Here is a 22,765-nt window from a genome sequence, read left to right as displayed (position 1 = left end):
AAATAGGAGGTAGTTCTCAACTAAGTTTATCCTAAGTTTATCGTAACAATCCCATACGCACACTCGCCTTTATGTTCGTAAGCGGTGGATCTTAACCTTCATAGAAAAACACCTAATACTCCATAACCCTTTACATAGATCACAGCTGTGATCCTGCTAAACGTATATTAATACGTATGTTTTCCAGCGCGATCCCATGACGGGCGATACAGCGCTTGTTGCCCATGTCAATTGCTTGAGTCTTTGACAAAAGTGATGTTTGAAATCATCTTTTATTGACACGAAACGACACGCTCGGCCAAGAAGCCTAAGGCTAGGCGAGCTCTGGGTTAATGACGGAATCTGGGGACATTTTCTACTGCTCCCCAAATTCCTCATTAGACATGGTAGTCTGCAATAGGTCAGTACGACTATTGATAAGGGACAGAAATTGTGCTTACCTGCTGAGGTGCCATGCCGGGATACGGATACATGTCGCCCATGGCTCCGTAAGGGTTCATGTTGGGCTGCTGGGCCTGTCCATAAGCGGCCTGAGGGTTGGGCACTGATTGGTCGGGGTACATATTGGCTGGGTTGCGATAGTCTTGCTCAGGAGCGATGCCATGGCTAGGCATGTACTCCGCGCCCATTGGATGGCCTGGGTTAGGCGCTTGTGCCATGGGATGCTGTCCTGGCATCTGAGCCTGACCAGCTGGCAATGGTTGAGCAGCAGCAGTCTGGGTTGCCCTTTTGGCGTGAGAGGAGGCCTCTTCGCGGGGAACAATGTCGATTAGGAAGTCGAACATGTCGGACTTTGCCAATGCGGATGCAATGTCGGAGCGCTGGAGAGTTCTGCGCTTGTTCTCCTCCGCGTGAATCCATGCCCGCATTGTCAACTCTGTAATGAAGATATCGCAACCTTTAGCGAAGAGAATGGGTGCTTCAGCAGAGATCATCTTGACTTCGGGGTCGGCCTTCATGACCTTCTTGATGCGGGCCAGCGGGAGCTGATGGATCTTGTAATCATGAGTATCATTTTCGAGGTGTGAGATGGTGTGTTGCCAATAGGTCGTCAGGATGTCTTTGTACTGGCCGGTTAGACCTTGATGAGCCTACGTCAAGTTTCAATCAGCCTTCAGTACGCGCGTCGATCATGCCGGAGCATGAGCAGCAGAGCTATGACCTACATTGGCCCATGGTCCAGTATACAGCTCACTGGGCGCAAAACCCTGTGACGCGAGCTAGATTTACTGTCAGCAAGGTATGGGGATAATGGTTGAAGCCACCGCGCGAGTTCAAAAAGTATGCGATAGCAACAACAATAAAGCGCATGACATACTTGAGCGGAAGCGCCTAAAATTCATGGTTAGATCTCATGGCACGTTGGGATTTGGAGGGTGGATGCGCGCGCGTGAGTGAGCTGCTTACCGTAATGTCCACCTTGGCTGGGATCATAGACAGGTCTTTGACGGGACTGCTGTGCAGCCTGGGAATTTTGAGGATCCATCTTGTTAAAAATATGTCAAACGATGCTTTGAGCTTTCGAAAATGATGAGGGAAAGCCTTGTTTTATAAAATCGTTGGGTTTGAGGCCTGACACCTTAACTTGAGCTTCAGTAATATGTGTGGATCGCGTTGGATGTGAGGTTGGTGGTGGGTGAGTGGGCATGAAAACAATGACGAATTGGGTACAAGAGTTGAGCCAATGTCTAGGAAGTCAGTGGGGAAGGTGTGTCTTATCAGGCTTAGTCAAGCTGAGAAGGTGCGGCGGCGGCTGGCGACTGGCAGGTGACAAAAGTGCTGGCCTATAGGTTTGGAGCCAACAAAATTAAACAGCCTGTAATCCTGGTGTCACCAGCAAGAACTGACCTGATGGTTTTGTCTCTTACGCTCAAAGACGCCAGCTTTTCTGACACCTAGGAAACCAGCGCCACGTCGATAAAACAAACAACAACCACCAGCCACACCACAGACTCTCCACCTCGGAAGGAACTCGTGTCTCCATAATAATTTTTTCTGCCAATCTCGAAACTATTTCTTTCGCGCCAGCCTCTCGTCCACTTCTCTCTCCTCTTCTCTTCTTTCCGGTCGACAGCAGACCATGACAGACATCTTAGATGATCAGGTCGATGAGTTGCTGCGCAAGGCTGAGCAGCGCCTGAAAGATGGCTCTGCTTCTGCTATCACAGCAACCACCACCTCTACTGCTGTAGTCCCAGTCGCAGCTGGTGACGCCGTGACAGATGTCGCGCAGCAAAAGTCTTCCAACAGCAGCAGCAAGAAAGATGGTCTGACTGTTCGGGCACCTCCCCAACCGCTATCGGGACTCAAAGTCAAGGAAAAGGTAAGATTCATCATCCCTCGCTCGTTGCTTCACCTGCGCTCTTCATGAAGAAAATTTATCCCAAATCTTTTGTGACATGGGACAGTATCCGTTTTGGATCAAACGCCCATGACAACGTGATCCTTTCATATCATAGTTACTCTGACTACAATCTCGCGCAAAAATTTTGTTACTTGCTCACAACTTCTGTCCTGAAGCATCTGGCTAACAAATTTTGCAATAGTCTACTGCAGGCGCCGACTGGTTCGATCTTCCCAAGACGAACATGACCCCCGAATTCAAGCGAGAGTGGCAAGTCCTCCGTATGCGAGGCATCCTGGATCCCAAGCATCAGAAGAAGGCCCTCCGCGCGAGCGCTCCTGAATACTCCCAAGTTGGCGAGATCATTGAGGGACCTACCGAGTTCTTCAGCGCCAGGTTAACACGCAAGGAGAGAAAGCAAAATCTGCTTGACGAAGTCACTAGGGGTATTGATACCCACAAATTTACCGACAAGTACGCTGGCATCCAAAAGCAAAAGTCAAGCGGAAAGAAGGCGTTTTATAAGAACGTAGTAGCGACACGTCGCAAACGTAATTAAATAATAATTTCATGCCTCAATCTTGTTGTCTCTCCTCGATCAGTGATACGAATGTCTCGCCTTTGCCCTGTTGCACGATTTTGTGTTGAACAGATGTACAAGTCATGCTGGATCATTGCTGGCCGGATTGCGTACCAACGTCTCAGTGCTCAGAGTACGATATTGAAAGATTTTACGATCAAGTCTCATAGTTTGCTGGGTATCTTGCAGAACAATTGCAGAAGTGCTTTCGCTGATATTCTATCGCACTTGAAGACTAAGACCTTGTCTTATTGTATACCCTCAAGCCAATTCTCTGTAGATCCAAGTCGACGACAATGTGATACTGCACCACATTGATACCGCTAAACCCGCCAAAAATACCAGAACCAACCATCTGTTTGATATTGAACAATTCATTTATAAAATAGCCTGACTTCCGTTGTCTCGCAGATTTAGAGGTACCGCAACGAACACTGTGATATTTGATGGTAGACGCGCGCTTAAGGCGTGTAATGAATAAATGGCCCGTGCGCAAACGTTGACCCGATGTTTTCTGGTTGGCAGCATCTTGAATCAATTTTCGAGCCTCATCGTTGTCGACGCCAAGGGACAGGCAAGATGATGCGTCAAAGTATTAGACCCTTGCGGGCTTTCTCAGTATGTTCTTTTGTGCAATTGCTGCACTCAATGGACACTGGAGCTAACATACGGTCCAGTCCGAAGTGTCATGGATCGCCCGTCGAACACAGGCCTCATTGTACGTCTCCCCGCCGAGTTTCGCCTTTTACGAACGAAAACCACCTTGTCGAACGAATTGATACTAACTGACACAGGGCTAAGCCAGGAGATCTTGTACCGAACAAGCCAGAGCCTAGCAAGAACGAACAAGAACCCCGGTTTCCTCGATCCATTCAGGCCCTGCACCTGAAGCCTCTAAAGCGAGAGGCCGAACACGGCATCCCCTCATGCGACCTCCAGCTCCGATCCTTCAGCGTCCAACCTCTCGAATTCTTCTCCGATTTTGCTCTAAGAGCGGCTTACTACCTGGGACTCCCCGCCTACGGACCCGTTCCTCTCCCACGTATCACTGAGCGCTGGACCGTCCCACGAGACAACTTCATCTTCAAGAAGTCGCAGGAGAATTTCGAGCGAAAGACACTACGTCGACTTATTCAGATCCGCGATGGAAACCCCGAGACGGTGCAGCTGTGGCTCGCGTACCTCCGCAAGCACCAATTCTACGGCGTGGGAATGAAGGCCAACATGTGGGAGTTTAGCGAGCTGGGCGAGGGTAAGAAGATGGATGCTCTACCAGAGGCAGAGAAGGGCGAGATCGACGCCAAGTGGTCACATATCGGACAGACCAAGACCATTGGAACGATGGAGAAGGTTGAGCAAATTCTTAACCAGCGACGGTTCCGGGAGGCTGCTGGTCTGAGGGTCCCCCCCACAACGGAGGCGTAAGATGAGGATGAGAACATGATAAAAGGAAGTGAGATGCTCGTGATCCGGGAAGAGTAGCCGTCTTTGCTGGAAATCAGAGGCATACTGTATCTATCTTGAGTTGTACAATACGCCATGTAAGGCTTGGGCTTTGTAAAATCAGCATTTTGGAATGACAAAACGTCAGCAAGGTTATCTCTGTGTCAATGAGCAGTGGAATGATCATGATAGACTGGTCTTTGAGGTGATCAATGGCCTCGACATACCTTCTATTATATTCACATAATCGTAAGACGATGACGATGAAACGTAACTTTGCCTAACTAACGCAATTATGCCACTCGGTCTCATTTACTATACATTGAATTATAGGCCATTATACAAACATAAGAAGACATGTGTCGTCTATATTCGCCGTCAATTCTTGGGCCTTTTCTTCATCTCCATAATCTTCAATTCACGTGCCCCGGTAAATGCATACAAACTTCTCTTCAATTGACAATCTGGACGTATTAGCGCATCAATCCCGTCTGAAGACATTGTATCAAAAATGCCACCAGTAAAAATACCCAATCCCAGAGTCATTTTCTCGGGCATCCAACCTACGGGCGTGCCTCACCTGGGCAACTATGTCGGCGCCCTGCGACAATGGGTTCAGCTTCAACGCACCGAGCCAGATGCCAAGCTCATCTACTCCATTGTAGATCTTCACGCTATTACTATGCCGCAACCGCCGGAGCAATTGAGAAGGAGGAAGAGGGAGGCATTGGCTGCTCTGTTGGCTATTGGCATTGATCCTGGGAGAGCGACTTTGTTCTATCAGTCCTCAGTAAGTATGGCCTTGTAATTATTAGCAATATTGAAGGCCTTTGCTTGTACAGTTTAATTCTTCTGTACCACTGAACTAATGACATACAGGTCCCAGCTCATTCAGAGCTCATGTGGATTCTCAGCTGCACAGCATCCGTTGGTTATCTTTCACGGATGACACAGTGGAAGGCATGTTGCATCTTTCCTCACTACCAACCACCTAGCAAGTCCTAACAAACACCCAGAGTAAACTCAATCTTGGTGAGAAATCCACCATAGACGACAAGCAAGCCGGTTCTCGCCTCAAGCTCGGCCTCTTTTCGTATCCCGTCCTTCAAGCCGCCGATATTCTCGTTCACAGGTGTGTCTTCTGTGACAAACGCCATTGATGTAGACTAACACTGATAAGAGCAACTCATGTTCCTGTTGGACATGACCAGCAGCAACACCTTGAGTTTGCCCGAGAATGCGTGACAAACTTCAATGCGGCGTATGGTAGCCATCTTGTTTCCCCTCAAACTCTCATCCGTAAGCTTTCCCCCTCATCTTATCCTGCCCAATGCTCACAAGGTGTAGCCCCGGTCCACAGAGTGATGTCTCTCAATGATCCGACATCCAAGATGTCCAAATCCCACAAATCAGAAAAGTCACGCATTCTTATCACAGACTCTCCTGAGGATATCAAGGCCAAGATTGGCTCCGCAAAGACAGACTCTATACCCGGCATCACTTACAATCAGACCGAACGGCCCGGTATCTCCAACCTATTGGATATCTTATCTATCTTTGACCCTGAGGGCAGGAAAGGTGTGGATCTTGCAGAGCAGTACAGCGACATCAGTCCCAAGCAACTCAAGGACATGGTTACCGATGCCGTAGTTGGTGGGTTGGCCGGTATCCGTGACAAGTACCTTGAACTGTTAGACAAGGGAGACGGGTATCTTGATTCGGTTGAGAAAATTGGTGCTCAAAAGGCACAGAAGAGTGCTGATGACACCATGCAAATTGTTCGAGACTCTGTTGGGCTTTGAGTTATAGGGATACAACGTATATTTGGGGGTTCCAATCAATAGGACAACAATATGTATGAGTAATTAGACAGCACTGAGACATCATTGGCCTCAATGATGCACAAACTCCGTCCAAGCTTTTCTCTATGAACCCTGCCAACTCCTTTTCTTATAATATATTTTATGAGGCATAAGCAAAATTGGAGCCTCGCGCTGACTGCCAAAAGTCCCTAACTACCTGGTTTGTAGCCCTCGCTCCTCGAAGACTACACGAATGATTTAGTTTCGGACTGTCGTTAAAAGTTGGATGAATTGACTTACCTGATAACCTTTTTCACAAACACTGCCTTGTCCTGGACCGACACCTTGTCGCTGGGGAAGGTCTCGTGTGCAAGCCCCGACTCGAGCCAGCTCTTAGCCGTGGGATGTCGTACTACAAGCTTTTTGAGGGGCTCGCTCAGCTTGTCCAGCTCACTTCTGGATGCATTGCCCCCCAGATTTCTAGCAAGGCTCTGTGCTAGTAAAGGACCCAACATTTGCATAGCTTGTTGAGAGATGTCGTTGAGCTCTTGGGACTCATACTTGATGCTCACAAAGGCAGACTATAGAGACATTAGATGTGGGTGAAACCAGATATGGGATTGGTTCGTCTTACCCAAAACTCCGCTGCACTTGTTTTCGGCAGCGGTTCCTTTCCATCCAATACCTCGAGGGTGAAGAGAAAGAAGAATTCAGCGGCGTTGGAAGGTTCCAGGCGAAGGAGGGTGATCGGGCGTTTATTCAAGAGACGTGTAACGAAATCGATACCGTTCTGTGAGAGTTCTGGGTCTGCTTCATGACCTGTCGCAAAGTTTAGTGGGTGAATAGAACACATTGATAAGTGACTTACTGGGTAGCTGCTTCAACAGTCCAATCACCCAAAGCAGCACCGAATTGAGCATTTCCTGCTGGTTATCCAAGCCATCGTGCTCGAGTGAGCTTACGAAAGAGCAAGCCGTCTTTACAAGCAAACCCACTCTTGGTGTCTGGACGCCTTGATATGTCAAATACTGCGCAACACTGTGAGATGGTAGCACGAATGGGCCAGGTTCCGACTCAGAGAAGCCGCTGCGTAAGACACTACACACTAGCTCTACAACTTCGCCGCTGCCATTGAACGATGCTTGAATCTGGCTAATAATAGACATGATAGTTTCTTGCAGTTGTATAAGCTGAGGATCCACAGCTTGAGTATTAGTATTGCCGCCCTCTAGATCGACTGAAAGCTCAGATGAAGCTTGGAGGCCTTTGCCAATGCTGGCAAGACATCTAAGAGATCTCAAAGCGGTATGGAGAGCTGGGTTCTCGTCAGAAGCAGCGTATGCACAGTAACGGGGAGGGCCAAAACAGGGGATGGGATTGTCAGGCGGCGACTGTAACAGTTCAAGAGAGCGCTGCACATCAGCCTGGACAAACCCAAGAAGTCGTGCACATGCCGAGTACTTCTGGCTTGGATCGGGCATTGCCTGAATGACTGCCGCAATGCCGCCTACGACCTTTTCGCTGGCTGCACAGTCGAGTCGTTCTCCGGATACCAGATTTTGATACTCGTTCAAAAAGCCATGGGCCTCAGTGTGCAAAGCACTTCGGCAGGAGCCACACAGCCTAAGTATGGACTTTGCTGCTGCATTTGCCATCGCATGCTCTCCAACAAAGCCGAAAATGAAGTTTAAGGCCGGGTGAAGCTCCGCAATATTTCGCTCGAAATATTCTGTATAGCGCTCAATTAGAGCAACACAAGTTTGTCGTACTCTAGAAGGAACTTCTCCTTGTCCAGATCGTAAAGTTGAGAATAAGGATGACCTGAAAACAACTGCGAGCGCATCGTCGCATCTACTGTCGTCACTGGTGCAATCCGCAAGTCCACCGAGACAAAAGGCTGCGGCCTCAAGCTGCAACCATGCTGATTTGGACAAAGCTTCGAGCACTAGGTCTGCAAACGTCGCCACAAGTTGCGGTCCTACCAAGGTATAGACAGATTGAAGCAGATCTACAACGTCCTTTCTTGCACTGGAGAAGCTCATCCGTTCGTTAGAGTCCCAAGAAAGGAAATCTTTGATAGGTGGGTAGACAATTTTCTGCCATGCGTTCGATACAGCTTGCAAGGCATGCGAACGTGCTTGCGGAACCCATGTATTGACTGACTCTGGGTCACTGTACATCGAGTCAGTCATAGTCTCGGCATAGGTTAGCCAAAACTCAAGGGCAGGAACAAAGATCCTGTCTTCGACAAGATCGCCTTGCACTGCAAGTAGACCGCACAGATTCGACAGAAGCCTCTGGGACCGACTGTCGTTGCTTTGCATTAACATATCGATCCTGGCTTCGCCGAACGCGAGGATTAATTGACCAAACTGAACGGGTTCGAAGTCAAAGTCCCCTTGGATCAATTCCTGATAACGGCGCTGAAACCAAGGAGTATCAAAGAGCTGAGTGAGGCTCTCGAGATGTGATTCGGTCAAAAACAATAAGCAGTTAGCTAATAGATCTGTCATCAGCTCTGCTGATACACTGTAAAGCTCGTCGATTGTGAGAGAGGTAATGACAGCTGTAATCAACGGTCCAATAGGCTCAGAGAGTCGAGTGTCTCGTGATGATGACTTTTGAGCAAACCACACCCATGACTAGATGCTAATTAGTAACTGGAAAAATAGGGGAGCATATGGTGTACCTGTAGGCATTGGATTGCATCCTCGTGGGCAGCTTCATTTGTAACTTGAGGCGACATGCCGCGACTCATTAGAGCCACTGCATCAGGCAGATTTTCGAGGATTGCATCATAAACGCCAATGCTGTTAAGTGGTCAACGGATGTACCTTACGGAGCATGGTAAGACAAACTTTTTAGGCGAATTCAGGTTGATCTTGGTAACTTCTTCCAGCACGTTTCTCAAAACCCAGAGAGCAGGTTGTAGTTGCGAAGGGCTCATACGCTCAATCAATGAAGACGAATCGGGAGCATTATTAAGAGCGCTTGGTTGACATGACTGGCCTGAGACCAAGCATAGTATGAGATGATGACAGAAACTACCCCAAACTTGATGGAAGTTAAGGAAAAATGTGGCGAGGGCCGAGGCAAGCTTCCGAGCGACCAATGGCGAGGTTCCACTGCGAAGTGTATCAATGTATCTCCCTATTAGCACCACCAGTAGCTCAGCGGCATTCTCAGGGGTGAGAGACGAGCTATGGAATGTCAGCAAAGAAACATAGCCCATTTGGAACGGAATAAAGATACCTCTCGTTATTGAGTTTGATGACAATGGTGAGTGCGCCGAAGAACCTGACCTGCTCTTCAGATCTTGCAAGCAAATCACGAGCAAGGCCCCAAGCTTCTGGTGAATCTTGAAGTCGCGACAGAATAGTTTGCGTTCTTTTGATGATCTCAGGGGGGTTTGGCTGATACAGAGATAAAATGAGCTATAGGCAAGTCAGTAAGCATATGAGCTTATGACTCTGTCTGGTAGGAAAGCAGATTCAGCTTGGGTTTGATTCACGTACACTCTCGACCTCTGGTATCGATGTCGGGATCTGGTCTTCAGCCATGATGTAAAGTGCTGATAAGCAATCGGAGGCTTTGCTACCTGTAACGCTGGCAAATATCTCGAGTGTCGGTGGATCCAGTCAGACAGTGAAAAGGGATGCCCGACAGCAAATAACGGCCGGCTTGACTCTTGTGAAAGCGGTGGGCTGCACTTGCCCGTCGTGACAAGCTCACGTTTCACAAGAAGGTAACAGATTACAATAATCTAGCCAAGGCTGACGACTTTGAGATAGCTAGGTAAGTATCATACAATGACGGCTAGGGTTTCCAAGAATCGCAAATATGAGAAAAAGGAGCCTGGTTTCACGCCACTTGCAACTCCCTTGGGAAATCTCTGATGACTCTGTCTGTACATTTGTTAGAAGAGGGTGAAGGAATAAGGAATGTGCATACCTGAAAGTGAGTTGACTGCTCTGATCTTATACGGCGATGAGATCAAAGTCTTCTGTGAACGGTTGTGTCAAGGTATTACACGACTGGATCAAGGTGCGGTTTTGTTGCCGGGATTGTTGCTAGGGTATCTATCTACCTTTATGCACAGAACCCTTTGACGGGGGGTTTGGTAGACAAGTCGGGAATATCGGTGTGTCGAGCACTGCGACTAGGTCCCCAAGATAAAGTCGCCTCACAATAAAGGAAAATAAATTGATGCTCGGAAGGGCCGCTTGTCCAGGTTAGAGGCTTAAAAGACCCTGGGCGTGCGTGGTAAGATATTGAGAGCCTAAGCAAAGCAAGGCAAGCGCAAGGCCAGTCGCTGAAAGGGTACATGTACCTGAAGTGGGGTACATGGGAAGCCTGTCACGATGATGTGAATTGTGTCGAGTTAGGCGTGGGGGTTCGACTACTGAAAGTATTCTTTTTAGAGACAATGTATCTTTTGTGACTGATCAGAACCCTTGGTCAGTGATAGAAGCTCCATTGAGCTAATTCTCTTAACTTCAGGGCCAGTGAGTTGAGGAACTGGCGACTGGTTCATACGAGAGCGGCTTCCTTCGGGGCAACGGCCATTCAAAAGATCCGCTTGCTCAACCAGTTTGCCCCGCGCCACCCAGCATGAGGAAGGTGCGTTACACGCCGGGTATGGACGATTAGATTGTACGTATGTCCATGATTGACACCCGCATTTCTTGGTTTTGGTCTTGGTCTTGTGAGATTTGATGCATCTCAATCTGTAATCTTATACACCAACTCTGCCTTGTACAGAAACAATACTATTATCTTTTTTACCATATCAGCAGTTACAACTGCTTTTAGTCTTTGCCAAGGTGAGCAGAAAACCAACACATCAACTCCTCAGTACCATGACTCCATTCCCGAGCCCCTCATTCTGCTCCTCATCATGACACTTCATTGCCTATGATACAAAGCTTCATTCTTCCCTCACATCTACATTGAGATGATCCCTCTACAGGAATCTCAACGACTTCTCTTTCATCTTCATCACATTCACTTACATCACCTAAATCCTGTGACATCTCAGTCATCTCATCAAACATACACTAACACCCCTCTCTAAAGTAGCCAGAACATTGAGCCCCCAACTTACTCAATTGACTCATCTCCTTCACTCCAGTTCGTTTCTTCCCTCTTGAGGTGTGTTTGTTTCGTGCGTCTGATTTTCAATGGTTTTCCAGACTGCGAACTCACTCCTCCGTTCAGCACCTCGTCGACTTGCTGCAGCTTCACGCTTATCGTCCCGCCGCTGGATCTCATCTGAAATCATGGCCAAACTCGATTCTACTTCCAGGCTGACCCGCCTGAGGGGCTTGATGAAGGAGCGCAACGTTCAAGTTTACAGTAAGTATTCAAGCTCACAGGTGCTGTCTGCTCATGAAAGAGCATTGCCAACGATCGATCATAGTTATTCCCTCTGAGGACAGCCACTCTTCTGAGTATATCGCAGAATGTGATGCCAGGAGAGCTTACATCTCAGGATTCACTGGATCTGCTGGATGTGCCGTCGTGACCCTCGAATCTGCTGCCCTTGCTACCGATGGTCGTTACTTCAACCAGGCCGCATCTCAACTCGACGACAACTGGACACTACTTAAACAAGGCCTTCAAGATGTTCCTACTTGGCAGGACTGGTCCGCCGAACAGTCGTCTGGCGGGAAGAACGTGGGAGTTGATCCCACCCTTATTTCTGGCTCCACGGCCAAGGGCCTGGCTGAAAAGATTCGAAAGAACGGCGGTGCTGAGCTGGTTGCTGTTGATGGAAACCTCGTCGATCTGGTTTGGGGTGATGAGCGTCCTGCTCGTCCCTCAGAAAAGGTCATTATCCAGCCAGATGAGCTTGCAGGAGAGTCTGTGTTGAACAAGCTCAACAAGGTTCGCCAGGAGATGGGAAAGAAGCATTCGCCCGGATTTCTTGTTTCTATGTTGGATGAGATTGCGTGGTTATTCAACCTTCGTGGCAGCGATATCCCTTATAACCCCGTCTTCTTTGCCTATGCAACGGTCACACCCGATGCTGCTAAGCTTTACATCGATGACTCCAAGTTGGACGATGAGTGCCGCTCTCATCTCACTTCCAACAAGGTCGAGATTAAACCATACGACACTGTCTTTGAGGATTCTCAAGCACTCCACGCCTCTGTTTCCGAAAAGACCAAGACTGACGACAAGGCCCCCAAGGGAAACTTTCTCATCTCTAACAAGGGCTCATGGGCACTCAAACGGGCAATTGGAGGTGACTCTTCAGTTGACGAGATCCGAAGTCTGATCGGTGACGCCAAGGCCATAAAGACCGAGGCTGAACTCAAGGGTATGAGGGACTGCCATGTCAGGGATGGTGCTTCGCTCATCCAATATTTTGCTTGGCTCGAGGATCAACTGGTGAACAAGAAGGCCACACTTGATGAGGTCCAGGCCGCCGACAAGCTTGAGGCGCTCCGTAAAGAAAAGAAGGATTTTGTTGGCCTCTCGTTCCCAACTATTTCCTCCACAGGTGCAAAGTGAGTATCTCAATCCTGGACACATATTATCTACAGGGCTGGCAGTCCGTTTTCATAGTGAAGCTTTACTGACCATTTACCTATAGCGCTGCGATCATTCATTACGGCCCCGAGCGTGGAAACTGTGCCACAATTGACCCCAAAGCCATTTACCTTTGCGATTCCGGTGCTCAATACCGTGACGGCACCACCGATACCACTCGAACGCTGCACTTTGGAACACCAACAGATGCAGAGAGGGAAGCATACACTTTGGTTCTGAAGGGACACATCTCTCTAGATCAAGCCATCTTCCCCAAGGGAACTACTGGGTTTGCCCTTGATGGCTTGGCGAGACAACACCTTTGGGTAAGTAGCCTTTAGGAGTATTTCATCTGCACTTCCTAACACGATGATAGAAAAACGGACTGGATTACAGACATGGTACTGGGCACGGAGTCGGATCATTCCTGAATGTTCACGAAGGCCCCATTGGCATTGGTACTCGTGTCCAATACGCCGAAGTAGCCCTTGCTCCAGGAAACGTATTGTCCAACGAGCCTGGGTACTATGAGGATGGAAAATACGGCATTCGAATCGAGAACATGGTTCTTGTCAAGGAAGTTAAGACTAAGCACTCGTTTGGTGACAAGCCTTTCTTGGGCTTTGAGTATGTCACTATGGTGCCTTACTGTCGAAACCTGATTGATACGACCCTGCTCACATCGGTAGAGAAGGACTGGCTCAACACTTATAACGAGAAGGTTATTGAGAAGACGCAAGGTTATTTCGAGGGTGATGATGTGACAACAGCCTGGCTCAAGAGAGAGACAGTACGCATCGATTAAGCAATAAAACCGTTACCTGTAACGCTATAGACGTACAAAGGTAGCTAGTATAAATGTTGCGAGGAAAGAGACGGTGAACAGTGGCCTGTTCTTGCTCTTATTCCAGATCGAACTCTTCTTTAACATCTTTTCAATACCAAGAGTTCGAGGAATATCCAAACCCCAACGGGAAGCGAGCTAATGATGTGAGACCGAAAATCGAGCAAGTGAATAGACAAAAGATGACTTACATGGATGGAAAAGGCAATTACTCCTGCGAGAAATGCAAGGGTTCGCGAAAAGAGAGCGACTACAACCCCGATTCCAAATCCTAAAGGCAATTATGAGCCAACCATTCGCTTTAGATCACCTAGGCAAGATGACATACCAGCAATACTTCCGCTAGAAAGCTGACGAACAGTATCTGGAGAAACATCAAAAGAGCGGTTTCGTCGTGGAGGCCCCGTGGCAAGGGTGGGTGCATCACAGCGGATGACAGGTCGTGTTGCAACGAAAGCTCCAATGCAAGTCGCGGGGGCAATGCCTCGGCTCAGGGCTCGAAGAGCTATTCTAGAGTTGAAGGTGCGATACATTGTTATCGGTATGGCTCGTCCTGGGCTGATTGAGTCAATTGTTGATTTGGAAGTTCAAAGTTAACGTGTTAACTCGTGGTCAGAAAGCAAAGGGAGTTTAGTGTGCGGCTTGCCTATTACGTCAGTGACACTGGTCTCCCCGTCATGAGCTCCCAGCCAATGGCTAATCAGCGTGGGTTAAACAAAGAAATTCCACGTCCCTGGAAACCCGCATATCAAAAGAAAGTCTTCGGCAATAAGATGAAGAGATCAATTGGCGATTGCCCATCGCATATTAAATTTCAGAAATGCTATAATTGCCAAATGTGGGTGCCAAACTCCGTACACGCCAGAATGCGAAGCAAAATATATGAATAAAAACAATACGACAGCAGGTATATCTCGAAGCGCCCAACGCCGTTCGCACTCCAAAGCCAAATTCTTACCAATTCCCATCCAGGTTCCTTTCGCTCTTTTCTTTTTCCATATTGCGTTCCCCTAACCCAATCCACCCCACATACCGCGTATCCGTCTTGCTAATTGAATATCCTTCTGCATAATTGTGACGCGCTTGGCGTGGATGGCGCAAAGGTTGGTATCCTCGAATAAGTGAACCATGAATGCTTCGGCGGCTTCTTGAAGAGCCATAATCGCTTGACTTTGCCAGCGCAAACCCGCGTCGGCGGGACGCATCGATAGTGCGATTTCTCGGACCTTGGGGCTTCGTGTTAGTCACTGATCGCGTATAGAACAGAAGTTGGAAGAGGCTAACCAGTCGTGCAAATGGGAGCTTTCGAAGGAGGAGTTTAGTGCCGCTTTGATAATGTCGAATTTCGCGAAGGGCGACAGTGCCAGGACGATAGCGACGCTTTGCGCGAACGGGTACAGGATCACCAGCTACAAGAATGGTTAGTTTATTTGCTCCTCGGAGTATGAATGGGTATTCGATATATGTCGTACCTTGAACGGCACTTGGCCGCGACTGACGACCAGCGCCTGAAGCTCTGGATTTCTTGGCGGGAGGCATCGAAGGAGCGTGTAAGGACAAGGAGCGAGGATGGTTCCAAAGCTTGCGAAGCTTATAGCAAATACATTAACATGCGAAAAAGGAGTAAATCAAATATTGCTCTGCACAAAATGCTTGAACTTGAAGCTATGCAATTAGATTTATCGAGAAGGAAGACCGTATGTGCAGGAGACAACCGAGAGTGGTATAGGATCGCAGGGTGGGAAGGACCACCACCGCGACTGCTAGAGCGTGTGAGAGCGCGCTTTCCCAGCCCCGCGATTTTCTTTAATTGAAATTACAGCCACATCTTTACGCGATGCACCGCCACATGTCCGTGGCACCGCCACTTTTTCCTGTGAATTCCAGATCTGTACCGAGTAGACACGGTACGTCCTTTCCGTCCTTGACTGTAACCCCGGGACAGTGGGGGAGAGGTACCGTAACGTGGCTCGTCCTATTCCGTCATCCTCAAGTTCAACGATCAACGATCATTGAACTTGACACTGACAATTATTTTAACTGACGCATTCACTTCTTTTCTCAAACGACAGTGACAGCCTCTCTTTATCACAGTAATCACACGTTTTACTACTCCGCTTCTGTCAGCATTCAACCAAACCATCGTCATATATAAGCCTATTTCACTTACCTACCTACCCACCCACATATCACTTAAAGGAGGAGACATTGGCATTAACAACGCCTATTATTGAAACCGACCCAATGGATCAAGTAATGGACGGAGGTCGTTTGCCTCTTGAGGCGTGGTTCTGGGAGATGCCAACATGCACTCGCTGGTGGACAGCCGCTACGGTTCTCACGAGCGCCCTGGTCCAATGCCAGATGGTGACGCCGTTCCAGTTATTCTATAGCTTCCGGGCTGTGTTCGTGAAATCACAGGTCAGTATTGCTCTTGGTTGATCTTACTCTGTTCCGCAGGTTGCATGTATGTGGTGGTGACGGTTATGCTGACAAGACCCCTCTTACAGTATTGGCGACTGTTGACGACGTTCTTATACTTTGGCCCCTTCTCGCTCGATCTGCTTTTCCACGTCTACTTCCTCCAGCGATATGCGCGACTTCTCGAGGAATCTTCAGGTCGGTCACCTGCGCACTTCTCATGGCTACTCCTTTATTCGACGACATGCTTGATCGCCATATCACCGCTCGTTTCGATGCCGTTCCTCGGCCACCCGCTTTCCTCGACGCTCGTATACATTTGGTCGCGAAGAAACCCCGAGACCAGACTGAGCTTCCTCGGCTTGCTTGTGTTTACTGCACCATACTTGCCCTGGGTTCTGATGGGCTTCAGCCTTGTGTTACATGGTACCATTCCCAAAGACGAGATTATGGGTGTCGTAATTGGACATGTCTGGTACTTCTTCTCAGATGTCTACCCTCCTCTGCACAATGGGTCTCGACCTCTAGACCCTCCTAGCTGGTGGAGGCGCTTGTTTGAGGCTCGTCCTCAAGTTGAAGTGGATGATAGTACAAACGAAATTCTGGTTGCTGACGCTAGAGGAGCAGCGCCTCACGAGCTGTGAAAAATAAAGGAGAGATAGGCAATGACAGTCTATTGGGGAAGTTTGGCGCAATAACGGGCTCATAACGGCTCGGTGAGGTTGCCTCGGTTATTGTTATTGTTTGGCGTTGAATGGTCAATATTATGAAAGCATTGCACAGAATACAGTCATTAGGACTGTAGATGGCGTTGGTTTATTTAAGCGTGGAGATTCAAACAATAAATTGTCTTTAACACTTGAAGGCTGCATTCTACCCTGCACAATCATGAGGCTATTCGGCCTGTATCATGTATGATGTGACATGGGCCAAAGCACTTCCCGTTTGCAGCCGGGATGAGTCCCCAAATCGGGCACCAAGATTTGCAAGGCCCTAGGAAACGTTGGCAATACTACAGCCGGTCTATTGGAGGCTCGGTCTTGAAAGGCTTGTGATTGTGATGTCAGTGTAACAAAATCAGACCCTGACTGCAACTAAGTTGGGTTTTAGTGCTGCAATCGGTGCTGACGTCGCTCGCTAGCTTTGGCCGAACATTCCATTTGACCCCGCCGTCATGGATGGAACCTTTGAGATCCAGTGGTCTGTCTGCCATGAATCATGGTACAAAAGCAGCTTTGGACCCCATCCTTTTACAAGCTTCAAATATAGCTCCCATCTGCTGACACCTTGACTTCTATAACGCCATATTGCCCTGATACTCATCCTTGATTATCTTGTCACTGCTCGAATTATACAACTCTACTATACAGCAACCATGCGAGCTTACTTCTACGATGGCCTTCCAGTCCGTATACCCTCATCTTGCTGCCCGACCTATCGACTAACAAAAAGTCACAGGGCGACCAGCGCCTCCCCCACAACTCTGGAAAGCCCGTCAGCGTCGATGATCTCATGAACATTGGTGTTTACTACTACCATCTTCCCGAGCTCGAACAGGTCGATAACCTTTCAAAGGAGCGCGAATATAAGAACCGTGACGAGATCACCGTCTCTCCTCAGGCCATGGGCGACATTTACGAGACAAAGGTCAAGTCTTTCTTCGCCGAGCACCTACACGAGGACGAGGAGATCCGCTACATTCTTGGTGGACGTGGATACTTTGATGTTCGAAGCAAGGACGATGACTGGGTGCGCGTTTTGCTCGAGAAGAATGACTTGCTTATTCTCCCTCCTGGTATCTACCACCGCTTCACCACTGACGAGAGCAACGTGAGTCCAAAGAGACGCTTTACTACATATATGTTATGCAATACTGACTGACTGATCTCTAGTTCGTCCATGCCATGCGACTGTTCAAGGAGGACCCCAAGTGGACACCACTGAACCGCGGCCCCGATGTCGACAAGAACGAGCACCGACAAGAATACGTGAAGCAGTTCATTGGCGAGTCTACCGAGTAAGAAGCCCACGTGGGAAACAAGTCGTCTTTGATTGTAGGGGCTAAGTAGCAGGAGATCAACCACATTACCGGTCCAACTCAAGAGCCAGCAAGCATAAATACCGCTGCTTGAAGATTCTGCGCCGCAATGGAGAGCCCAGCGTTGACGTGACGAGGAGGGCCTTTTACGTCATTTCGTGATTTCAAACAGCTTACAACTACGTACGATTTGCGAGAAACGAAGAGTCATGGCAAAGTTTGCATATCCAACGTCTGATAGCATAGTGCACGGTTTATTTCGAGATGAGAGTTAGCGGGAGTTGAAACCATTTCATAGCAATTGAATATTGTGCATCCATCTATCTTTATATAAAATTGATGTAGTGGTTGAGTCTGGGCTAGTTTGTATTAATTGGTCCATCATGGTCAGCAAACAATTGGGCTCATGACATTGGCTCTCGCTTTACCCAACTACTGCAAGCATGTCTCAGTGAGAACATCCTGCATGGAGTTTGCAGTGAAGCTAATGTACAACGGCCCGTTGCAACTGTCCACTCACTATTCAATTACAAAAATATCTAGTATCTATGTCAATTGACTCTGTGTGGGTATGTGCTAGAGTGTCGTTTGAACACGAGAGGTTAAATCAGACGCATGATTCGCTTTCTGTAATTCCTCACGCGCCAAGCACCCTATACCATTAGCAGTCATGTTGACAGGCCACGGCTGAGAGACTCTGACCGCTCTTCAGATGTCTTGTTCAACGTGCACAAAACTTGTATTGAGTTCTCGGGTTAGATACTACCATTTCAACTTTTTTAGACCAGAGTCAGCCTCATGACGCGCGTTATCCCAGTCTGGTCTTTGTTAGCACTGATATGTAGCTCGATTATAGGCTTAAACCCCGCCTAAAACCAACGATACCCTGGTGTTTCATTGATCGTCAACAACTGGACGCCTGTCGTCTCCAGGTTATATAAACCTTCACTTAACATCACCTGGAATCAGCAACAGTAACCAAGACTCACAGCCCGATTGCTAAGATTTAACTGCGAAATGGATGCACGAACAGAAGTCTCGGATGCCACTGAGGCATCAATACGGCCACGAATCGCGCAGCTACCTGCTAGCTGTGACCCTCCACAGCCCAATGCTGCTGTGAAGCAATTGGTTTGGGTGGTATGATTTTATCCCCTCGACATATCTTCTTTTCTTTTGGCGTACTTACGATGTCCAGATCTTTGGAGGCACAGGCCAGATGGGCCATACTCTTGTCAATAGCGCACTCGCACATGGAGATTTAGTGACGTCGGTTGGTCGCGTGTTTGAGACAAGCCTTAACGACATGGAGACTATTCATGAGAACTGTCTTGGCGCGTTGTGTGACGTCCGCGCACGCGAGTCCGTCAATCGAGTCATTGAGCGCACTCTTCAACGATTTGGCCGTATCGACATTGTCGTCAATTGCTCTGGCTACGGTGTGATTGGTGCTTGTGAGGATCAGGACGAGCATGATATACGCAATCAATTCGAGACCAACTTCATGGGAACGCTTCACATCATTCACGCTACACTGCCTTATTTTCGCAGACAGAATGCTGGTCGATATCTCATCTTCAGCTCGACTTCAGGCGCTCTGGGTGTTCCTGGTTTGGGCCCTTATTGCGCGACCAAGTATGCCGTAGAAGGCTTGATCGAAGCCATGCTCTATGAGACTGATGCCTTTAACATCAAGGCTACGCTGATCGAGCCAGGCCATGTAAGACCCGAGGAACCCGAGATCCAGGACTCGACGCTCCCAACATCTTGGGGCCATTTTCTTGTCAAGCCGCCCAGCGAAACATATAGCAACCCGACGGCGCCCGCATTACATGCGCGACGAATCGTTCAGTGGCTCGGCGACAAGTATCGACCTACAAGCGCTATAAAATGTGCTGAACTCGTATGGCAACTAGGGCACTGCTCGTATCCTCCATTGAGACTTTTGCTAGGTAGCTATGCGATTGAGAGCATTCGTGATCGCATGCGATCGGTGACGGAAGAATTGGAAGATTGGAAACACCTCAACTTCCCAGCTGGGCCAGAGGATGACAGAGAAGCCGGTGAAGAAGCAGCAATGCCAGATGCTAATGAAGCTGCTTCGTAACACGCAGATGACCACCATGGGTCTCGATACGAAAACGGGCGCGTGTATTAGTTCCCTCGTACCGGGTGGAGCAGGCAAAAGCTAATCATCCTTACGAGGCTCAGCACGCACACAGATTCTTTACGAGACCCTGGATAAAGATGCCGGTGGCCGTGTGATCTATCGGATCTGGACCGAAAAAAGGGCTGCATACCAACGTCACTAAACCGTCCCTGTCAAAAATGACTAAGCCTAATATCTTAGTCGCTCCACGTCTCCCCTTTGTGCCCCTCGACCCTGTGGCTTGTACCTGGCCAAATAGTCAAAGGGAGAAAAAGATTCCAACGGGGGTAAAAAGCTGGGGATTTGTCCAACGCGTTGCCCTTTTTTCCATTTCTCACATTCTACGACTCTCGATATCGTTGGAACGTACTCTCTCTTCCGCTAAACCGACCATACGCCTCTCGTTTCCGAATTCGACAGCTAGACCCATTGCTCCCCGAAGCACCCCAGCGCTGATCCCCGTTTCAACTTCCACGATCGTTTCGTCGACCGTCCCGTCGGTACAATGACCGATAAGAAGAACGAGGACTACGTCGTCCGTATGGGCGACGATAACTACGACAAGAATGAGAAGCCTAGCTTCCAGCCTCGGTCACCGCCTCCAATGGCGTACGGCTCAAGTCAACTCCACAGTCTCGAACAACTGGAAAAGAGTCCGCCATTGTCTATCGCGGCGTACTGTCTGTCCTCGATCAGTATGACCGTTGTAAACAAGTATGTTGTTTCAGGCAGTTTCTGGAACCTCAACTTTTTCTACTTGACTGTTCAGGTATGGTCATTGGCGCAAACTGTCTATAGGTACGGACTTTAACTGTAGATTCTCAATAGGCTGTTGTTTGTATTGGCACAATCACCTTGTGCAAGCAGCTGGGCATGATCAAGGTTCTCGCTCCTTTCGACGCCGATCGAGCAAGGAAATGTACGTTATCGCAGTCTCGAATGCTATGTTCAGGTCACTAATACGAAAAAAAGGGTTTCCTATTTCTCTTCTCCTCGTCGGCATGATTTACACCAGTACCAAGTCGCTCCAGTTCCTTTCAGTCCCCGTTTATACGATCTTCAAGAACCTGACAATTATTGTGATCGCGTATGGCGAGGTGCTTTGGTTCGGTGGTAGCGTTACCCCCCTGGCCCTGCTTTCGTTCGGTCTTATGGTCCTGAGCTCAATCGTCGCCGCTTGGGCTGATATTCAGAGTGCCATCAACGGCGATTTTGGCACTGGCGACTCTGCTGCTGCTGTGTCTACGCTTAATGCCGGTTATGCTTGGATGGGCATGAATGTGTTCTGCAGCGCGGCTTACGTACTCGGTATGCGCAAAGTTATCAAGAAGATGAACTTCAAGGATTGGGACAGTAAGTACAGGCATTGGCGGTGTGATGTTCCTGAGCTAACCTTTTGTAGCCATGTACTACAACAATCTTCTCACGATCCCTGTTCTTGTCATCTGCTCTCTCCTGACAGAGGATTGGTCCGCTTACAATTTCTCTCGCAACTTTCCTGACGATACACGCAACAAGATCATTATTGGCATGATCTACTCCGGCCTTGCTGCTATCTTTATCTCTTACTGCTCTGCCTGGTGCATTCGTGTTACCTCGTCAACAACATACTCCATGGTTGGCGCCTTGAACAAGCTTCCTATCGCAATTAGCGGTCTGATCTTCTTCTCGGCTCCCGTCACTTTCGGCAGTGTGTCTGCCATTTTCATCGGTTTCATCAGTGGTCTTGTCTATGCTTGGTCTCGTGTGCGACAGTCGATGTCGTCCGGGGGTTCTTTGCCCACCGTGGCACCTCCAATGAGCGCTAGCGCCAAGAGCAACCGTGATGCCAACTCTTAGACTTTATGAATCAAGGCGCGGCATTTGAGAGTATGTGTTGCGCAAGGCGTTAGTGATGTGAATAGATAGTGGCTTCTGTGACGGATACGGAGCAAAAGGATACAGGGCATTTGGTAGAGCCTGGTCCATGATTTAAGACGTGTAGACTTTTAATGAACGCAAAATCGCGGGTTGCTTCTTGTAACTAATAGTGAAGAGAGTTCAGGACATGCTGAAGGCATCTTTGTTTCAACTTTGGCTGTTGGGTTGTATCTTAAAGATGATGACAGATATACCATCCCACCACGCTCGAGATGTCTTGGAAAAGAAATCCACCTATGCTAAATAAGAAGAGAAACATACTCTGTTATCATTGGTATTCATAGCAAAACAAATAAGAGCCTCATGATCATCTTCAAGGTCATGATGCGTAAGATGTCATGTTCCTGTTGATGAAAGATCGACACGTGCCAATACGGTAAAGGATCCACGTGGGGCAACATAACCGAGAGGACGTCACTTTCTTTTTGTCCAAGCTTTTTTTGCTTCTTCTCCAAAATGTTGGGGATCTTTTTTAATGGGAATTAAATGACGTCTCTGACTTCTTTTGCTCCTCTGAACAAGCTACACACTTACCTAGCTCCCTGTATGTCTCACGCCATGATATGAGCGGGGGATAAACCATTACAGGCCACGCACAACCCTCAATTCCTATACTATCTCGTTCCTGTCCCTCTCTTTCTTTCTTTCTTGGATCAAAGCATTGTTGAGTATTGCTACCTGCTCCTTCTG

The 22,765-nt window shown here is 48.4% G+C and overlaps 11 protein-coding genes across 11 annotated transcripts; 8 read left to right on the top strand and 3 right to left on the bottom strand.

Moving 5' to 3' along the window:
* Positions 1 to 355: 355 nt before the first annotated feature.
* On the bottom strand, positions 356 to 1,486 carry FGSG_02608 (uncharacterized protein; the record flags this gene model as incomplete). Its single annotated transcript, XM_011320251.1, has 5 exons — positions 356 to 391; positions 441 to 1,091; positions 1,167 to 1,220; positions 1,319 to 1,332; positions 1,408 to 1,486. The coding sequence occupies 5 exons, from the start codon at positions 1,484 to 1,486 to the stop codon at positions 356 to 358; spliced, it is 834 nt and encodes a 277-aa protein (XP_011318553.1).
* A 587-nt stretch (positions 1,487 to 2,073) lies between these two features.
* FGSG_02607 (uncharacterized protein) lies at positions 2,074 to 2,923 on the top strand. The gene is made up of 2 exons (XM_011320250.1): positions 2,074 to 2,323; positions 2,547 to 2,923. The coding sequence occupies exons 1-2, from the start codon at positions 2,081 to 2,083 to the stop codon at positions 2,901 to 2,903; spliced, it is 600 nt and encodes a 199-aa protein (XP_011318552.1). The 5' UTR covers positions 2,074 to 2,080; the 3' UTR covers positions 2,904 to 2,923.
* A 567-nt stretch (positions 2,924 to 3,490) lies between these two features.
* Positions 3,491 to 4,487, top strand: FGSG_02606 (30S ribosomal protein S10). The gene is made up of 3 exons (XM_011320249.1): positions 3,491 to 3,542; positions 3,602 to 3,642; positions 3,719 to 4,487. Exons 1-3 carry the CDS (start codon positions 3,504 to 3,506, stop codon positions 4,347 to 4,349), a joined length of 711 nt encoding a protein of 236 aa, XP_011318551.1. The 5' UTR covers positions 3,491 to 3,503; the 3' UTR covers positions 4,350 to 4,487.
* A 391-nt stretch (positions 4,488 to 4,878) lies between these two features.
* FGSG_02605 (uncharacterized protein) lies at positions 4,879 to 6,169 on the top strand (the record flags this gene model as incomplete). Its single annotated transcript, XM_011320248.1, has 5 exons — positions 4,879 to 5,157; positions 5,247 to 5,294; positions 5,363 to 5,499; positions 5,533 to 5,666; positions 5,715 to 6,169. 5 exons carry the CDS (start codon positions 4,879 to 4,881, stop codon positions 6,167 to 6,169), a joined length of 1,053 nt encoding a protein of 350 aa, XP_011318550.1.
* Positions 6,170 to 6,329: 160 nt separating this feature from the next.
* On the bottom strand, positions 6,330 to 10,388 carry FGSG_02604 (uncharacterized protein; the record flags this gene model as incomplete). Its single annotated transcript, XM_011320247.1, has 9 exons — positions 10,121 to 10,388; positions 9,685 to 10,074; positions 9,422 to 9,603; positions 9,028 to 9,369; positions 8,859 to 8,979; positions 7,038 to 8,811; positions 6,804 to 6,988; positions 6,470 to 6,750; positions 6,330 to 6,414 (listed from the first exon to the last, which is right to left on the bottom strand). Exons 2-9 carry the CDS (start codon positions 9,727 to 9,729, stop codon positions 6,330 to 6,332), a joined length of 3,015 nt encoding a protein of 1,004 aa, XP_011318549.1. The 5' UTR covers positions 9,730 to 10,074; positions 10,121 to 10,388.
* Positions 10,389 to 10,780: 392 nt separating this feature from the next.
* On the top strand, positions 10,781 to 13,508 carry FGSG_02603 (uncharacterized protein; the record flags this gene model as incomplete). Its single annotated transcript, XM_011320246.1, has 6 exons — positions 10,781 to 10,789; positions 10,982 to 10,992; positions 11,246 to 11,320; positions 11,545 to 12,681; positions 12,768 to 13,029; positions 13,080 to 13,508. The coding sequence occupies 6 exons, from the start codon at positions 10,781 to 10,783 to the stop codon at positions 13,506 to 13,508; spliced, it is 1,923 nt and encodes a 640-aa protein (XP_011318548.1).
* Positions 13,509 to 14,310: 802 nt separating this feature from the next.
* FGSG_02602 (histone H3) lies at positions 14,311 to 15,303 on the bottom strand. Its single transcript, XM_011320245.1, has 3 exons — positions 15,020 to 15,303; positions 14,832 to 14,956; positions 14,311 to 14,773 (listed from the first exon to the last, which is right to left on the bottom strand). Exons 1-3 carry the CDS (start codon positions 15,084 to 15,086, stop codon positions 14,558 to 14,560), a joined length of 408 nt encoding a protein of 135 aa, XP_011318547.1. The 5' UTR covers positions 15,087 to 15,303; the 3' UTR covers positions 14,311 to 14,557.
* Positions 15,304 to 15,791: 488 nt separating this feature from the next.
* FGSG_02601 (uncharacterized protein) lies at positions 15,792 to 16,612 on the top strand (the record flags this gene model as incomplete). Its single annotated transcript, XM_011320244.1, has 2 exons — positions 15,792 to 15,968; positions 16,058 to 16,612. The coding sequence occupies 2 exons, from the start codon at positions 15,792 to 15,794 to the stop codon at positions 16,610 to 16,612; spliced, it is 732 nt and encodes a 243-aa protein (XP_011318546.1).
* Positions 16,613 to 17,273: 661 nt separating this feature from the next.
* On the top strand, positions 17,274 to 18,148 carry FGSG_02600 (1,2-dihydroxy-3-keto-5-methylthiopentene dioxygenase). The gene is made up of 3 exons (XM_011320243.1): positions 17,274 to 17,373; positions 17,427 to 17,798; positions 17,861 to 18,148. Exons 1-3 carry the CDS (start codon positions 17,344 to 17,346, stop codon positions 17,987 to 17,989), a joined length of 531 nt encoding a protein of 176 aa, XP_011318545.1. The 5' UTR covers positions 17,274 to 17,343; the 3' UTR covers positions 17,990 to 18,148.
* Positions 18,149 to 19,023: 875 nt separating this feature from the next.
* Positions 19,024 to 20,113, top strand: FGSG_02599 (uncharacterized protein; the record flags this gene model as incomplete). The annotated part of the gene is made up of 2 exons (XM_011320242.1): positions 19,024 to 19,146; positions 19,205 to 20,113. The coding sequence occupies 2 exons, from the start codon at positions 19,024 to 19,026 to the stop codon at positions 20,111 to 20,113; spliced, it is 1,032 nt and encodes a 343-aa protein (XP_011318544.1).
* Positions 20,114 to 20,305: 192 nt separating this feature from the next.
* Positions 20,306 to 22,351, top strand: FGSG_02598 (uncharacterized protein). The gene is made up of 4 exons (XM_011320241.1): positions 20,306 to 20,924; positions 20,984 to 21,074; positions 21,128 to 21,508; positions 21,558 to 22,351. The coding sequence occupies exons 1-4, from the start codon at positions 20,661 to 20,663 to the stop codon at positions 21,992 to 21,994; spliced, it is 1,173 nt and encodes a 390-aa protein (XP_011318543.1). The 5' UTR covers positions 20,306 to 20,660; the 3' UTR covers positions 21,995 to 22,351.
* The last annotated feature ends 414 nt before the right edge of the window (positions 22,352 to 22,765 follow it).

Source organism: Fusarium graminearum, chromosome 1, assembly GCF_000240135.3.
Source record: "Fusarium graminearum PH-1 chromosome 1, whole genome shotgun sequence".
Taxonomy (NCBI): Eukaryota; Fungi; Ascomycota; class Sordariomycetes; order Hypocreales; family Nectriaceae; genus Fusarium; species Fusarium graminearum.
The sequence above is the reverse complement of the archived record's forward strand: the minus strand, read 5'-3'. Positions and strand labels throughout refer to the sequence as shown.

Bases quoted from the DNA above. Each gene is read 5' to 3' on its own strand.
- FGSG_02607 (XM_011320250.1), top strand. From the start codon at position 2,081: ATGACAGACATCTTAGATGATCAGGTCGATGAGTTGCTGCGCAAGGCT. The intron at 2,324-2,546 runs GTAAGATTCATC...ATTTTGCAATAG, and splicing joins GACTCAAAGTCAAGGAAAAG to TCTACTGCAGGCGCCGACTG.
- FGSG_02606 (XM_011320249.1), top strand. From the start codon at position 3,504: ATGATGCGTCAAAGTATTAGACCCTTGCGGGCTTTCTCA. The intron at 3,543-3,601 runs GTATGTTCTTTT...CATACGGTCCAG, and splicing joins GACCCTTGCGGGCTTTCTCA to TCCGAAGTGTCATGGATCGC. The intron at 3,643-3,718 runs GTACGTCTCCCC...TAACTGACACAG, and splicing joins CGTCGAACACAGGCCTCATT to GGCTAAGCCAGGAGATCTTG.
- FGSG_02602 (XM_011320245.1), bottom strand. From the start codon at position 15,086: ATGCCTCCCGCCAAGAAATCCAGAGCTTCAGGCGCTGGTCGTCAGTCG. The intron at 14,957-15,019 runs GTACGACATATA...CCATTCTTGTAG, and splicing joins GCGGCCAAGTGCCGTTCAAG to CTGGTGATCCTGTACCCGTT. The intron at 14,774-14,831 runs GTTAGCCTCTTC...CGAAGCCCCAAG, and splicing joins AGCTCCCATTTGCACGACTG to GTCCGAGAAATCGCACTATC.
- FGSG_02600 (XM_011320243.1), top strand. From the start codon at position 17,344: ATGCGAGCTTACTTCTACGATGGCCTTCCA. The intron at 17,374-17,426 runs GTCCGTATACCC...AAAAAGTCACAG, and splicing joins ACTTCTACGATGGCCTTCCA to GGCGACCAGCGCCTCCCCCA. The intron at 17,799-17,860 runs GTGAGTCCAAAG...ACTGATCTCTAG, and splicing joins TCACCACTGACGAGAGCAAC to TTCGTCCATGCCATGCGACT.
- FGSG_02598 (XM_011320241.1), top strand. From the start codon at position 20,661: ATGACCGATAAGAAGAACGAGGACTACGTCGTCCGTATGGGCGACGAT. The intron at 20,925-20,983 runs GTATGGTCATTG...GATTCTCAATAG, and splicing joins TTTTCTACTTGACTGTTCAG to GCTGTTGTTTGTATTGGCAC. The intron at 21,075-21,127 runs GTACGTTATCGC...TACGAAAAAAAG, and splicing joins CGCCGATCGAGCAAGGAAAT to GGTTTCCTATTTCTCTTCTC.